The sequence below is a fragment of the Mus musculus genome, chromosome 2 (genome assembly GCF_000001635.26).
Source record: "Mus musculus strain C57BL/6J chromosome 2, GRCm38.p6 C57BL/6J".
In the NCBI taxonomy this organism is placed as follows: Eukaryota; Metazoa; Chordata; class Mammalia; order Rodentia; family Muridae; genus Mus; species Mus musculus.
Genome location: NC_000068.7, coordinates 70,203,842 through 70,219,886, shown reverse-complemented (window position 1 = coordinate 70,219,886; position 16,045 = coordinate 70,203,842). Strand labels below are relative to the sequence as shown.

At 43.8% G+C, this 16,045-nt stretch overlaps 1 protein-coding gene across 12 annotated transcripts in view; it reads right to left on the bottom strand.

Moving 5' to 3' along the window:
- The window catches only part of Myo3b (myosin IIIB), a 390,070-nt gene that overhangs the window by 209,309 nt on the left and 164,716 nt on the right, over positions 1 to 16,045 (bottom strand). For all 12 annotated transcript variants that reach the window (NM_177376.4, XM_017319039.1, XM_006499745.4 and 9 more), the window contains one exon: positions 2,717 to 2,872. In NM_177376.4, the coding sequence (NP_796350.2) occupies positions 2,717 to 2,872 (156 nt within the window). The remainder of the gene's footprint in view (positions 1 to 2,716; positions 2,873 to 16,045) is intronic.

Here is a 16,045-nt window from a genome sequence, read left to right as displayed (position 1 = left end):
AATTAAGGAGATGGATTTTCACAGATAAAGGGCAAAAGAAAGGGAGTTGTGCTGGCTAGCTTTATGTCAACTGGGCACAAACTAGAGTCATCTGAGAGGAGGGAACCTCAGTTAAGAGAATGCCTCCATATAATTGGACAGTAGGCAACCCTGGAGGGCATTTTCTTAATTAGTGATTGAGATGGGAGGGCCCAGCCTATTAGGAGTGGTGCCACCCCTGAGCTGGTGGTTTGAGGTGCTATGAGGAAGGAGACTGAGCAAGTCATGAAGAGCAAGCCAGTGCGCAGCACCCCTCCATGGCCTCTGCATCAGCTCCTGCCTCCAGGTTCCTGCCTTCTTTGCGTTCCTGCCATTATTGTCTTTGGTAATGAACAGTGCTAATGAGGTGCTAGTGAGAGAACCCCTTTCCTCCCAAAGTTGGTTTGGGTCAGAGTGTTTCATCAGAGCCGAAGAAATCCTAACTAAGACTATAGTGTTAAAAAGAAGTGAAGGACTCTAACAGTCTATGCACAGATATTTTTCTATGACCAACATTTATTGATGGCTAACACTGTAGGTAGGCAGAGCCATCCTAATCATTTATGTGTAGATTCAATCTGAAATCAAAACAACTCCCATCTTATAGAAGAGAGTTCAGAAGAATAAACAGTTAAATGACTTCTTCAGCAAGTGGCCGAGCTACAGCCCAAATCGGGCAGAGCCCATGGTTTTAATCATTGGTTTGCCCTGCCTGGTATGTGAGCATCGTTGGAAAGAAATGAGGGGGCTATTTTCCCATCTGTCCCTGCTCTCGCCTCTGTTAGTCTCTGTTTTCTCCACCTTCACTGGAAACTCACAGCTTTCGATAGATTGGCTAGTCAGCTGCAAATGACAGCTGAGAGCTTTTCCTGGTGGGTTCAGAAAGCATCTATATAGCCAACACCTGGCTAGCTGTTAAGAGGAAGTGTGAATTACACCGTGTTCCCTTTGGAATTTATTTCTGACCTCCTAAGGAAGGGGCTGTTCAACATTTTGATACGTATTTGTGAGGTTGTATTTTTTTAATGACTGCTCAAAAGAACATGAAGTACAGAATGAAACTGGAGATTACAAAGGCCCTGTGAGAAGCCTTTGCCACCTACCAGGCGTCTAACATCAAAAGAGTTGGCAAAGAGTAATTAGAGCAAGGGCCTGAGCGTGCACGGCGGCGTCATGATTTTCTAAGGGGGAAATAGGTGTTTAAAATGAGACTGGAGAACTGCACAGGCAAAAATGAGCAGAAGTATGGTGCTTGGTAAGTCCGAGAACTGGCTTCGAAGCCACTGGAGAGCAGCTCTCTGATCTAACAGAGACAGGAGAAGCTGGGTCTGACTTAACTGCTTAAGGGCCTGGATGTCTGGGTGTTTGCATCTCGTCCTCATTTTGGTAGTGTGTGTGAATGTGTGGGGCAGGCTGATGTACAGAAACTAAAGGAAAGTGGGTTTTTGGTTCTCCTGGCCTCAAGCACAAGTTTCTACTGCTTCAAAAGGCCCCAAGTCACAAGAATGGGTCTCTCTGCCTTGTCAGCTAGACACAGACACAGAAATAGCCATGGCAGTAAGAACCGATAGGAAAATGTTTGCTGCAGAAACCTGTGACAAGAGAAAAAATCAGCACAACACAGTCACCTTGACATTCCATCTCTGGTAAGTCTGGCTTTGGCTTTCTGGTTTGTAAACGGGCTTCTGCACAATACAGGGCTATCTCCGGACCTGATTTACTCTGTGTTATCTTCCTCACCTCCGGTATTCTGGATGTTCTTTTAATAATACTGGACTGGTGCTTATCTGCATCCTGGCCAGAATTTAAAAGCCAAGTAATTGCAGAGTAGGGGAGCTATGTCTGCAATTACATTCTCTCTTCCTTAAAGAGAAATTCTGCCACCCTCTGGACAGAAATCAAAGATCTGTTTCATAGAGATTCTCACAGAATAGAGTTTTAAAGACTTGCTCCCACACCCTAAAAATAAGCATCTTAAAAAAAAAAAACAACTATATGTCCTTTAAAAAGTGGGGGGGAGAAGGTTAGAGCCATGTAGAAGGAGTCCTGGCTGCTTTAGCTAGCATAAACAAAATGCATGAGAAAATAAAACTAAGATAAGTCTACGGATTCAGTAGAGAATGGGCTCAGAGGCCATCGAAACAGTCTTGAGCATTTAACATACACTCTTTCCACGGCCTGTTCGTAGAGTCCATGTTAGCTCTCCACTCTGCAATAGCCAATTAAAGACTTTTCACATAATCTCAGACATGACTGTTTTGCAGTTACATTTTATTTTATTTTATTTTGGGTTTTTGAGACAGGGTTTCTCTGTTTAGTCCTGGCTATCCTGTAGACCAGGCTAGCCTAGAATTCACAAAGATCCACCTGCCTCTGCCTTCGTTTGCCTCCTGAGTGCTAGGATTAAAGGTACGGGCCACCACTGTCCAGCTTGCAGTTAGTTACTCAGCTGAACACGAGGACCGTGAGATTTCAGCCATTTGAGAGAAACCGGTCACAGGGGTCTGAATAGGCAGTTTGTTTCTGAATCCTGCCTATTCGTCCACGGGACATGCTTAATTAAAGTCACACAAATGAAACGCTGCAAAATGCAAGGATGTGGTTGTTACAGATTAAAATGTGGGGCAAGCCCAAGCACAATCATATCATCCTTACAAACACCCAGAGAAAGAAATCAGAGTGACACGGAGAACCATACCTGGTTTTAGCAACAGGGTTTCGATGCTTCTGGTCCTGGAGCACCTTGGCCAGCTGTTTTTGCAGACACAAAACCTTGCCTTGAGTTCCTTTAATGAATGGGTGGTCCAAGAGATGGGTGACCGAAGGCCGCTTTTCAAAATCTTTAATAAGACACCTGTTTCACAAAAAAACAACAAATAATTCTAAAGTGTAACATTAGACACTCTCTGTCCCTGGGAATATAATATAGGAGAGAGGAGGGAAGAAGGCTTGGTAATGAACGTGATCATTAGCCCCGTGCAGCTCTTTCCTTTGAAATATGTATCAGAAAGTAGAAAAATTCAATGAATTGAATCAGTTAAACCATCAGAAATCTACTTTAGACTGTTGTAAGTAAATATTAAAAACTCAATTCTTTTTTTACTCTCAATTTACTGTGAAATATTTGAAACACTGGAAAAGTAGACTACTTAGGAAAGCATTTTTAAGAGAAGGGAGTTTATCTTAGGAACCTATAGAACTGTGACGTATCACCTCTACTAACCCTTTTATAGGAGTTGCTCTAACTCGGTGGAGTGGAGGGCCTGGGGGATGCATTTAGAAGCTTACAAAGAGAGAAAGGAACCTGCAAGCAACAGAGAAGCGTGCGGCCACTGGCTTCTAGTGTTTTCTGAGAGAACAGAAAGGTCTCAGAACTGAAGATGACTGGCACTGTAGTTCTGGTGAATTGCTATAGGATTATACAAAGTGGGGAGCAGAAAGTCCATGCAAAACGGTAAAAGTCGGGATCTGTTTGAGCCCCTCTGCAGTGGATTGGTTAGAGCCACCCCAGCGGAACGGCTTTCTCATTAGGACTAAATGACCTATCATCCATAGAAAACAACAACTCCACACACGGAAATCCCTAGTGAAATGGGATCTGATGAAAACCGCTCCAACCACCATTGCCTTTCTATCCCGAGTAGCTGCCCTGCATCAGAGGAGGAAGCTGCAACATCTTTCAGCTGACACAGGAGGCTCAGGATAAGCACAGAATGACCTTCTGCCCACTCCATGCCATCAACAGCTGTGGTTTGTCCCTCAGTAGCATGGCAGCAGCAACCCAAAGCCTTGGCAGGCTGTAGGAAAGTTAGCAGCCTCTGAGCACCTTTGACAGAGCATTTAAGCCCAATTCTTCACAGCAATCCCCAGTTGTCAGATACACAGGGAGCTTTTAGTTTTCACTTCAAAATGGCTTTCCCTCACCTTCTAGTCCTGAAGAATATTCTGTAACATTCCCGTTCCCCCGTCAGTCTATTGGTGGATGCCTTGCCTTGGGGGCTCCTAGAACCGGAGCTTGCAGCTAGAAAGGCCAGCGACGCCTAGAGTATCTCCAGACTGATGGCCGCAAGACTATAAATACCACCTCCACCTTGCCATGGGGAGAAATCAATCATTTGACTTTTATAGGTCCAGGGTGGTTTGTATAGCCTATAATTTTTCCTAGCAACAATACAAAATCAGGCACAGGGGCTCACAAAAGATTGCTGTTGTCTTCCCATGAGCAATCTTCCCTGGATCGCATGTTTATTCATGGGTCCGTGTAACTACTGCCAAAGGAAAACACATTTATGTCACTGCTTGCCCAGAAAAGAAGGAACTCAAGAGGGCTATCTGATTGGTAACCCTGGTGATTTCTTCCCTTCTGACTTAAGTGTGGACCATAAAAACCCCTAAAATAAAGTAGCCATGTGTCCCTTGAGGGCTGATGGAGACAGATAGATCTGGATCCTCAGAAGGAATGAGAATGGTGTTGGTAAGTCCAGGATCCACCCAAGGGCTCAACGATTACTGTTCTTACAGAGAACCCAAGATCTGATTTCAGCATGCAGATACGATGGCTCACCACTGCCTATAACTCCAGCTCCAAGGGATCTAACATCCTCTTCTGGCCTCAGCCAGCACTTTATATGCACATAAATACACACACACACACACACATACATACACATGCATACACATACCACATACAAATATGTTGTTTGTTTGTTTTTTAAGAGGAAGAAAGGAAATGATAAAATAGGCATGCTTTCCTTGCCAGGTAACTGTTACCAAGGCTTCAACACACAGACTCAGGAGCAAAGCCAAATGCAGTCTGTGACAGCATGAAAAACTCCACGGCGTGTGAAATGGGAAACGAGCAGAGTGTACCTCTAACCTTCCTCCTTGGGACAGACTTTCAGGGGAGGCCGTCAGAAGAAGCCTGCAGACAGAGTCTTTTGGGTAGCCTTAGAAATCATGTCCCTAGTGGAATGGGAAGCAGTTAAAGGTAGGATATCTATCTGTCACACGATGTTAGCATGTATAGGCGAAGGAAGTCTTCTAACAAGTGACAAGATCATCTGCTGTGTTGGAGAGGGTCTGGCTTTAAATCACAGAGTGGGTAAGAGAAAAATGCATGAATATCAAAGAGAAAGAATCAGGTGAGGAAGATTGTAACACATGAGTCTGTTCCTGTGGCGACCCAAATAAGCTACAGTGATGGGCGAGACATCCGGGAAGATGATGAGTTAGTTAGTCTTCTCAGTAAGACTGGAGTGGGTGGTACTGCACACCACGGGATCAACAGGAGAGAAGCTGAGCGTGCCTGGGAGGAATGCTAAACAGCACGATGCCACCTCCAGCTGCACAGGGAGGATTTTTAGGGGAAGGACAAGAAGACCTTGAGAACGTAGCCTTAATTCACAAACACCCCTCCACATCTCGTTCTCATGGAGGCAGCACACAAGTCTGAAAGGGAATTGTTATGATATTGACACACAGATGCAAAGGCTCTGTCTACTAGATAACGGGGCATCGTCTCATTCTATTTACTGAGCAAATACTTATTATGCCGCACCAGAATTAGATGAAATAAACTAACGCATGAACAATTATGATATTTATCCTCAAGCATTGATAGTAAATTTAATTGGAAAGATGAAAGGACCAGAGAAACAGAAAACCGTGAAAACTGGTGTTTGCTTATGTACCCAGGCAGAAAACAAATAATAGGAAAACAACACTGGACAAGGCTGTGCTTGCCTTGGGAGGTGAACAAGAGGATTACAAGTTCAAGGTCATTTTCAGAATGATATTCACTTCTGGGTCAGCCTGGACTACATGAGAGCCATAAGGATCATGATTTTCTATGTGTGTGTGTGTGTGTGTGTGTGTACATATGCATGTGTATGTTCATGTGTGCACAAGGATGTGAATATGGAGGTCAGAGGTCAACCTTAGGTGCCTTCTTCAGTTGCTCTTTATCTGATTTTTGGAAACAGGTCTCTCTGTGAACCTAGAGCTGACTGGCTAGACAGACTCCAACCTTTCCTATCCTACCACTGGTCCAGCTCTGGATGTTTGCTGTGTATCCATTTTTACACCATTCTGGGGATTCGAACTTGGGTCCTCATGTCTTTCAAGCAGGAACTTCACCAAACACAAACCATCTTCTTAAGCCCCACTTCCTTTTATGTGGGTTTTCTTTTCTTATCCTTCTCTCTCTCTTTCTCTCTCTCTCTCTCTCTCTCTCTCTCTCTCTCTCTCTCTCTCTCTTTCTTAAGTCCATGATACAACCCAAGCCTCCAAGCTGTCAACCCTCCAGCCTCACCTTCCAGAATGCATGGACTACAGGTCTGCACCATGACACCTGGACAAGATTTTTTTTTTATGCTAATCTTTTTTTTCCAATGTGAAGAACCTGAGATCAGCCCATCAGTGATGAGGCCCTGGGCCAACTCCCACAGAAGAACCCTTTATACTCTGTCTTGTTAAAAATGGCAAAGCTATTGTGTGCCATGCAATATGGTCAGGGGGTATATTGTTAGAAACCTCTAGTCAAGGAAGACTTCCTGGAGCTGGCAAGACCTAAGCCAGACTTGAGGGAAGTAGAAAGAGCTAGGTTGATGGAGAGGAGGCAGAAGGCATTTCTAATTGGGGGAAAACAGAGCAATTAGTATAGCATTTGGCACTAGATAAGAAGTGTAGTCAGAACTCTTTCACCTTGCAAGCTGCCGCTTTTGAATGCCTAAGTGTTGAGGCATGCTATGTGAAGTTCCTCACCTACCTAAGGCCTGATCTGATTGCCTTTAATAAAAATCTGACGTCCAATTCGCAGGGCAGGAAGTAGAAGGTGGGACTTCCTGGGAGAGAGAAAGGAACTCTGGGAAGAAAAGGAAGGCCCTTTATCCAGGAGCTATGAGAGGCCTGAAAGGTATAGCTAGCCACAGGGCTAGATGGTCAGGTTAACTTGGGCAAGCTAGTTGAGTGTCTGCCCAGTTAAGGCCTAAGCTTTGAAATATTAAAAGGTCTCTGGGTGGTTATTTGGGGAGCTAGCTGGTTAAGGAGTGACTGCTGCCGTATTTATTTCCAGCATTAATTAATACGTATAGAACATTAATAATCATTTTATGCCTAAGGGCAGTTATTGCCCTTCATCTGTTTACCAACTCTAACCAAGCAATAATCATTATTGTTTTTGAATAATCATTAGTGATTTTGAAGAGTGATGTCCTACTCTTCAAGATCAAGATTTTCAGCTCATCATTTTCAAGCAGACAGTTAGTGAATGAAGACAAAACTGACTAACAGAGTGGGCAGGAACCCCAGACAGCTTCTGTACACTTCTCACAAGCGAGTTCACAAACACGGGAGATTAAGAAAATCGAATATGCTTACTCATTTCAAGATTATTTGTTAAGCCAACGCAGGGCTTAAGCAGGGATGAAATGCATGGATCGCTGACCTGGGACATGGGCACCAGCCAGTGTGTTAGGTAAGTTGGGTAAAGTGCTAGTCATGGCTGGTATTCTGTTAAGGGGGGAGGGGGAGAGACTGAAAGAAGAAAGAGAAATGGCTTCCTGGTAAATAAAGTTTGGGAAACATTAGTGATCTTCTAAAACATGTAAGTTTGGGGTTTCATGATGTGTTTGAATACATTAAAGTTTATTTGTTTTAATATTTATTTGTTTGTTTGTTTGTTTGTTTGTTTTAGGTATGTGAGTACATTCTTGCTCTCTTCAGACACACCAGAAGAGGACATCAGATCCTGTTACAGATGGTTATGAGCCACCATGTGGGTGCAGGGAATTGAACTCAGGACCTTTGGAAGAGCAGTCAGTGCTCTTAACCTCTTAGCCATCTCTCCAGCCCCTAAAGAAGTTGTGTTTTTTTTTGTTGTTTTGTTTTGTTTTGTTTTTAATGAGCATTAAGAATTTTTAAAAATGACTTAATTTTGTTTGAGTCAATGTCTCCAAGCTTACTTGGCCATAGACCCTTTTTTTTTCCTTCTTTTCTTCCCTGTGTCCCTGCTGTCAGTGAACCACACACCACAGATACCATCTTGGAAATTCTGTTGTAAACTCTGATAAGTGCTGTGTTTTTAGAACAAGGTCAGAGATGAGTCCTCCCCATAGAAGACCAAGGCAAGATCCGCAAGTCCCTAACTGTCCCTGTATCTGGGACATTCATAAGCTATTACTTCCATAGAAGACAGTTTCTCAAACTGGGACACTGCTCGGCCCAAGTCAGTTCTTCTCAGAATCCTTTACTTAAGGAAAAAATAAGATTGAGCATGGGCCGACTTTGGGGAAACTAAAAAATCCCAGGTAAAATCTTCCTTCCACTGCTGTGCTTTTTTAATCTCTTAAAAAAAAAAAGTAGGTTTAGATGTGTTTTTTCTGTGGTGAGGGACCCAAAGCAAAGTATAATAAAATTGTATTTATAGCCTGAACAGTGAGAGGCCCCAGATTTACAAGGCCACAGTAGACAGTTTGAATATGATAGGAAAACCCACCAGAAGAAAAATGAAGCGGGCTGCAGCCTTGAAGGAATTCAATTCAGCACCTGATTTGAAATTCTAGTTCTTTCCATCATGTTTTCTCTGCTGAAGATTAATACTCAGAATTCATTTGTGGTCCCACATTAAACGCAGGCTGTTGCTGGTATTTGCAGTAAGCCCAAATAGGCAGAAAGCAAGATGCAAACGATGTTGGGCTGTGACACTGGGAAGCCAGGCATGGGGGTTGGGTGCATGTGCGCGCACGCGCACGCGCGCGTGTGTGTGTGTGTGTGTGTGTGTGTGTGTGTGTGTGTGTGTGTGTGCGCGATGTCCTAAGGATGCAGCTGTCCCTGTCACCTGACATTTCAGGACCAAACTCCCGGATGCCTGAACAGGGAAACCATTTACCAACAATCAAGATATACCCTTGAATAAACCCACTTGATATAGCGCAGCTGAAAAAGCAAGAACTAAAAATACCAATGAGCTTGGGAAAAAAAGAAAAACCAAGAAGAAGGCAATCCTCTCCCACACAGTGGGGCCATGCTACGTCAAAACCCACGATTTTCATCTCCTCTCACGTCTTTGTCTATATTTTGTCTCTCATACTGTCTGCTGCCTTCTTAAGGCTTGCTCCTTAGATTACGTGTCCCCATTGGTACAGGACACCCAACTGCTGTTGATCCGACCAAACATTTCCCTGCCTGGTGACTCACTTTAACTTAACGCCATGAGGCTCCTATCACTGTCACACAGAAGCCTGACTGGCAAGAGGAGAAAATCCTCCTGCGGATATGGTAATTACAGGCTAAGCTGCAGAGCACATGGTGCTCTGACTTGGAAGAAAATTTCCATTCTGGAAAACAAGACTGACAGCAATAGGCATTTTCCCACAGTGACTAATGCTGGGGGAGGGAAGGTTAGGGGTTTGAGGGAGGATATGGCATTGCTTATCGCTTATATGAATTTAGTGAACAGCCCCCTTTCTGTGTGCTAGAGTATTTAGCCACATTACATTGATGTGTTGAGGTTCTACTGTTGAGACCTGGAATTACACGCTAACCTCATGCCTGGAGTGAAGAGGTGAACCAAGTCAATAAGATACATGGCAGCAAACTCAGCCAGGCAACTGTGCAGATTTCAATCTGAGTGGAAGGGTTTGTGTCTGCTAAAGGGTAAAAGCTCTGAGAAGGCAGGAGGGGTGCTTCAAACCGGGGGGGTGGGGGGAGGGGGGTGGGGGGGGGAGTAATCTCCCTCTGAAGCAAATCTGTAATGAGAATAGAGTCTGTACAGCAGTCAGGAGATAGAAAGAGCAAATGCAATGGTTTGCATAAGAATGGCCCCTTGGCTCATATATTAAATGCTTAGTCACCAGGGAGTGGCACTCCCTGAGAAGGATTAGGAGGTGTGGCCTTGTTGAGGAAGTACATTACTGAAGGCGGGCTTTGAGGTTTTAAGAGCCCAAGCCAGGCCCTAAGGCTACCTAAGGATCCAGATGCAGAGCTCCTTGCTGCTTCTCCAGCACCAAGCTTGCCTGCATGCCACCAAGTTCCCCGCTATGATGATGAAGGGTGAACTCCCTGAAACTGTAAGCCAATTAAACGCTTTCTCTTAGAAATGTTGCCTTTGGTCATGGCATCTCTTCTCAGCAATAGAATGCTGACTAAGACAGCACAGCATTGTGGGAAGTTGGCACACGCCTTTGATCCCAGCACTTGGGAGGCAGAGGCAGGCGAATTTCTGAGTTCGAGGCCAGCCTGATCTACAGAGTGATTTTTCAGGACAGCCAGGGCTATACAGAGAAACCCTGTCTTGAAAAACCAAAAAACAAACAAACAAACAAATCTGAGATCCTCAAGCACCATTTGTCTAAGGAAACGCTGCCCCCTCCCCCAATGGGAGACACTATCATAGACAGATAACAGACAGAATCCATCTGGGAGAGGCCTGAGGAGCCATCTGAAAGTGTTAAATGAGGGAGAGCCTGCCTATAGCAGGCCAGCCAACAGCTGGGTGGGGGTGCCAATTACAAGTAAGCAGAAGTGTGTCCAAGAAAAAGCCATCGAAAGGCCTGCTGAGGGAGGTGGCTGCTTAACTATTGCTGATGACACTGCCACCTTCTGTAATGGATGTATTATTACAAGCATGGTCTCTGCTGGATGTAGTGACAGCCAAGGAAGATCTCAAAAAAAAAAAAAAAACTTACAAATTCAATTTATTATTTATTATCATTAGTGTGTGCGTGCACTATTTGGGTCCCAGGGAGGGACTGAACGCAGGCCAACAGACTCAGACAGCAAGTATCTCTACTCACTGAACTATCTCACCCAAATATCTCCCAATTTTTGTATTCTAGGGCTTAGATCATTTTCAGGGCAGTAACCTGTAAGTAAGTAAGGACAGGTCCTTAGTTACCATGTTTCTTACTACCTTAGCAGGGGGTTTTATGAAAGGCATTTTCCAATTACACTGACATTTTTTTCATATTGTGTAGTCTACAGATGATGTGAATGTGTGTACATATGACGTGCATATCTGTGTGCAAATGAACGTGCATGTGGGGGTCAAAGTCAAGCATCTTCCTTAGAAGCTCTCAAACCCACCAAATCTAGAGCTCATGGATTCAGCTAGGCTGACCCAAGGGCCAACAAGACCTAGAGGTTTCTCTTGTCTTCATGACTCCAGCACTCAGATTATGGGAGTGTAGTAGTGCTGTGCCCAGTTTTGCTTGGATATGAATTTAAGCCCTCCTGCTTGCACAGAAAGTTCTTTACTGTCTGAGTCATCACCTCATGAGATGTAGTCAGGGCATCAAAAATCACAAGCCATTACCTCATTTCATTACCATAGCAACTAAAACATAAGGTTCTTAGTCTGTTTTCAAATACCAACCTCCAGTTCAAAGGGCTAGAAAAGGCACGATCATCCTTGGAGAACTGGATCCTGGGACTGTTCACTCAGGGGACAGTGGAGCAGCTATCAACACCATTGCTTGGCACAGCTAAGGTCTCTTGCAGCTCCTTCACCAAAGCCTCTTGGGTCTTTGCAATGGCAGGAATTGGCAAAAGATCCACCAGACTTGACCAGAAGATCAGATGCCAACCATGGCTTCCTTTAGAGGTCTTTACTTAAGGTGAAAATTAAAGAAAGATTTGCTTCACCAGCCCAGGGAGATAAGAAGCACTGGAGATAGATGTGGTAGCTAACTCCACAAGATGGAGATTATAGAAAATATGAGAGTCGGGGCAAGATCATCCAGAAGCTGCCAAATTCATTTTTAAGAGACACAGCTCTCACCTTAAAGAAAAGAAAAAAGATGGCTTGTCCTGAAGTCAAATATGAGTGACCATGGCCCAGAACACAGACTCAAATTTCTCTAAATCCCATGTTCCAATGTGGTAATAGTTCCATGAAGTTTTATAATAACGAAACAAAAATCATAAGTCAAGATGCCTTTCAAATATATTGAGGGAGGCATCAGGTAGCCAACAAAGAGGGGAAGGGACTTTTCTGTAGGCCTCAGATGCTATCCAGTGACATTAGTTTTGGTGTTGAGGAGACCTAGTGGTCTATTAAGTTAATGCATTCCAAAAGGTTTCACTGATGGCCACAAGGATGTTAGTCACTCACACAGGGATGACGGCTGTTAAAGAACCAAGATAGCTGGGCAGTGGAAGCACATGCCTTTGATCTCAGCACTCAGGAAGCAGAGGTGAGTAGATCTCTTGAGTTCAAGGCCAGTCTGATCCACAAAGCAAATTCCAGGACAGCCAGGGTCAAAAAACAAAACAAAGCAAGATAACTTGTAACCGGGCCCTAGCCAGACCTGAAACATTCCAACCCTCCACAGTTATTGATGACATATAATCAGTCAATAAGCCTTTCTAGTCAACGCCTTCTGGGAACATTTGCCCACATAGGCAAAGCACTTTCTAAATAATTTGTTGATGCATTTAAATAATACATTCAGTGACAAAACTCATTATTCTTCCAAGCATGACATATTTTTTAAGATTTTTAGGACAGTGGTATGTGTTAAGTCAGTTATTGAAGACAAATACAACACTCCTGGAGCTATGTGGTGATATGTAAGCTTTACTTAGATTCACTGAGCTATTTATTGCTCTATATCATCTATATCTGTATCTATATCTATCTATATATAACAGGATTGTTGAGAGAGTAAGTAAGGCAATGGTTATACATTGCTCGCTGCAAAGCAAGCGCTCAATAAATGCTGGTTCTGTGGTCAGCCACTGTACCAAGTGGTCCTGTATGCCACTGCTTGAATGGAAGGCAGCTGATAAGCAGGAAGAGTGCCCCATAAGTGTCTCAGTCCAGAGTCCACTCTGCACCGCTGTGGTGAGATTTGAGAATGGAGAAATGAGAATACACAGAAATTTAGTTTCCTACAGTCCTAAAGACTGTTCAATCCTAGATCAAGACAGGAGAAGGTTCATGTCCAAGATGAAAATTGTTCTGATTCCAAAATGGTTTCACCAAAGAAAGGATGCTGAGTGCTCACCTCTCAGAAGGCAGTCCACTCTTGGCCCAGAAACCCTCACAGCCTGATGCCCCTGTGAGGCCCTACATATTCCTAGGGCCACATTTATAGCACCTGAATTCTGGAGACCACTGGTCTGTAACATGCGTTTTCTTTGTTGTTAAAGTCTGCTGTCTCCTAATCAATTACCTACCTAACTAAACTGGGTCAAGTATTATACAAGTCGAACTCAAGGAGTTTGGTAATTAATTCATTGCTTTCTATGGGATTCCTACTATTGAGAGCATGATCTCTATGTGAGAGTAGATGCCCTTATGCAGAATTCGCAACATTTGAGAGAAAGGGGACTTTGGGGGTCTGACAATTCAGCAAAAGCAAAACTCCTTGTTGTTTTCAAGTTCAAGTTTTTGGGTACTCTTGTCTTTGAATTGTCTGGCTCATTTCTTTGACTCAAAAATCAATTTCCATTTTGACAAACAGTCATGGTCGGTTTCTTAGTGCAGGCTTAAGTGCCCAGGGACATCGGAATTGTATTCTTTCCCTTGATCCTGCTTGCCACTCTGCCCTGACTTTAATCCATAATTCTCATTTGTATGCATTTTACGTAGGAGGGCAAGGAGTGGCTAATACTTAAGCAGTCCCTAAAATACATGGACAAACTGACTGCACAGCAATGGCAAAGGCTTGCCTAGGAATACCCAGGGTGAAGGCAAGGCCTTCCATAAGAAACATGCATCCTGGGTAATACCAACGCACACACATGAATTAGCTGACGAGATGGGCGAGGCTGACATCATGGTGCATTCATAAACATGTATGGTAGGTGTTTACTGCAAGGGGCACTATACCACGTGCTGAGAACGGAGGTACCTAGGGTCAGACACTTGCTTTCATGGAATCTGGAAACAAGTAGCTGAAAAGATGTGTCAGCAATTGTAATTGAAGGCTGAAGAGTTTAGGGCCTTCCATAACCCCAACTCTAACTGGGGTACAAGTGTATCACATGAGAGGTGATGTTCTTAAAGGACAGAGTGGGCACTGGGAGGAAGTACAAGGGACAGACAGTCAGGTGAAGGATTCAGGAGTCCCCTGTGGATTCCATGGATGTCAAATGCAGGGGTCAAGAGTAGATCTGGACACTGCAGTCCAAGGCAGGTGACAGTGAGATTCTGGCTGGGAACTGCTTTTCAGGACCCAGAAGACCTACAGAGCTTTCTACCTTTAACCAGTGAGTGGGGTGTTAAAGGCAGAAAAGACTTTAACACCCCACTGGGATAGTTTAGCAGAGGTGGCAACTAGATCTTTAGGAAACAACCTGACAACATGGAAGAAAATCAGTTGGTGGTAAGAATGGGGCTCTTTTTAGGAAGGACGTGGCTTGAACGAAGGATGTGAGAAGAGAAAGTTCGTGGTTATAACTATGGAGCATGGGGACGGGTTAACAACGTAGAAGTAGCCACTAGTGGATTCTTGAGCAAACTTAAATTTGACAGATGGACCAGCACCAGATCTCTGTGAAGATAGGGGGGAAAAAATCATCCATCTTCTACCTTCACCATCCACGGGAACCCCTCCCAAAGGACCCCAAGTCCTCGCTGTTACCATTTTCCCTAGTCTCTTTTTATCTCTCTTCCCAAGGGACCTGTCCCAGTGACAGCTAATGCCACACAGGATCTTAGCCACCTTTCCTTCTCTCTCCTTGCAGCAGAGTCTCTTGACCACTCTTTACTCTCATTACAGAACTCAAGACAGCAAGGGTGGAGGAGTCCATGAAGTGAAAGACACAACAGCAGCACAGGCTAGCCAACCTTATTTCTCAGGCTCAGCGCCTGCTCCTGAACAACCGCTGAGCTTGTCTAATGAATCAAGGGCACCGGACCAAATAATGTACAGGGAACTTGTATGCCATGGAGAGTCCCAAGCCCAAACCTGATGGCAGATCCTGCTAAAAGCCAGTAGTACTGTCAAATGCACACACCTAGCACAAAGTACAGATTACATGTAAGAAAACCAGCAAAAACTACTCTGTAGAGTTTGCAACTGCTAGTCACTATCTAGAATTTTTTTTCTGACTTATTTGTTTGAGATAGTTCTAACTGTGTAACCCTACCTAACCTGGAACTCCTATGTAGACCAGGCTAGCCTTGAACTCATAGAGATCCCCTTATGTCTGTCTTCATGCCTGACCCTATGAAAAGTGACTCCATAACACCTTTAATGAGGTATAACTCACAATCCACACAATTTAACCATTTGAAACATACAATCCAAAGGTCTTTAGTATGTTCACAGTTGTACAACCATCACTATAATCAGTGGTAGTTTATTTATTCTCAGTCACTCTCCACTTTTCTAAACCACCCCCATCCCTGGAAATTACTAATGGACTCTCAGTCTCTGTGGATTTTCCATTTTGTAATACATGCGGCTGGCTTCCTCCATGTTTCATACTTCTGGGTTCTTACAAGTCACAGCAGATGTTAGTAGATCATCATTCCTTTTCTAAAAATAATCCACCCTTGTGTGGCGCTGTCACACTTTCTTCACTTATCCATGAATAGGCTTTGAGTTATTTCTACTTTTAAACAATTAAAAACTAATGGTATAAGGAATATATGTCATTGTTTATGTGGTTGGTTACTTGGTTGGCTTTTGAGAGTAGGATCCCACTAGACTGGCATTTAATACATAATGTAGCCCAGGCTAGCCTCTAATTGTGATCTTCCTGCCTCTACCTCCTGAACATACAGTCATGTGCTACCAGTCATGTAGCATGTGCATACAGTCATGTGCTCCCATCTGCAGCTTGTTAGAAATATTCCCTTACGTGGTTTGTACGTTGTTGCATGTCTTCATCTCTTTGGGGCATATTTCTAGGAGTGGATTTTCTGTGTTGAATGATGATAACTTTTGAGTAATCTTTGGGAGCGATACCAGACTGTGTTTCAAAGCAGTTCCTTCACTTTACCTTTTCCCTAGCTAAGCCCGCGATTGATTTTTAATACTTTATCTTGTTCCAGAAATAACTAAGTGCAAAGCATGTG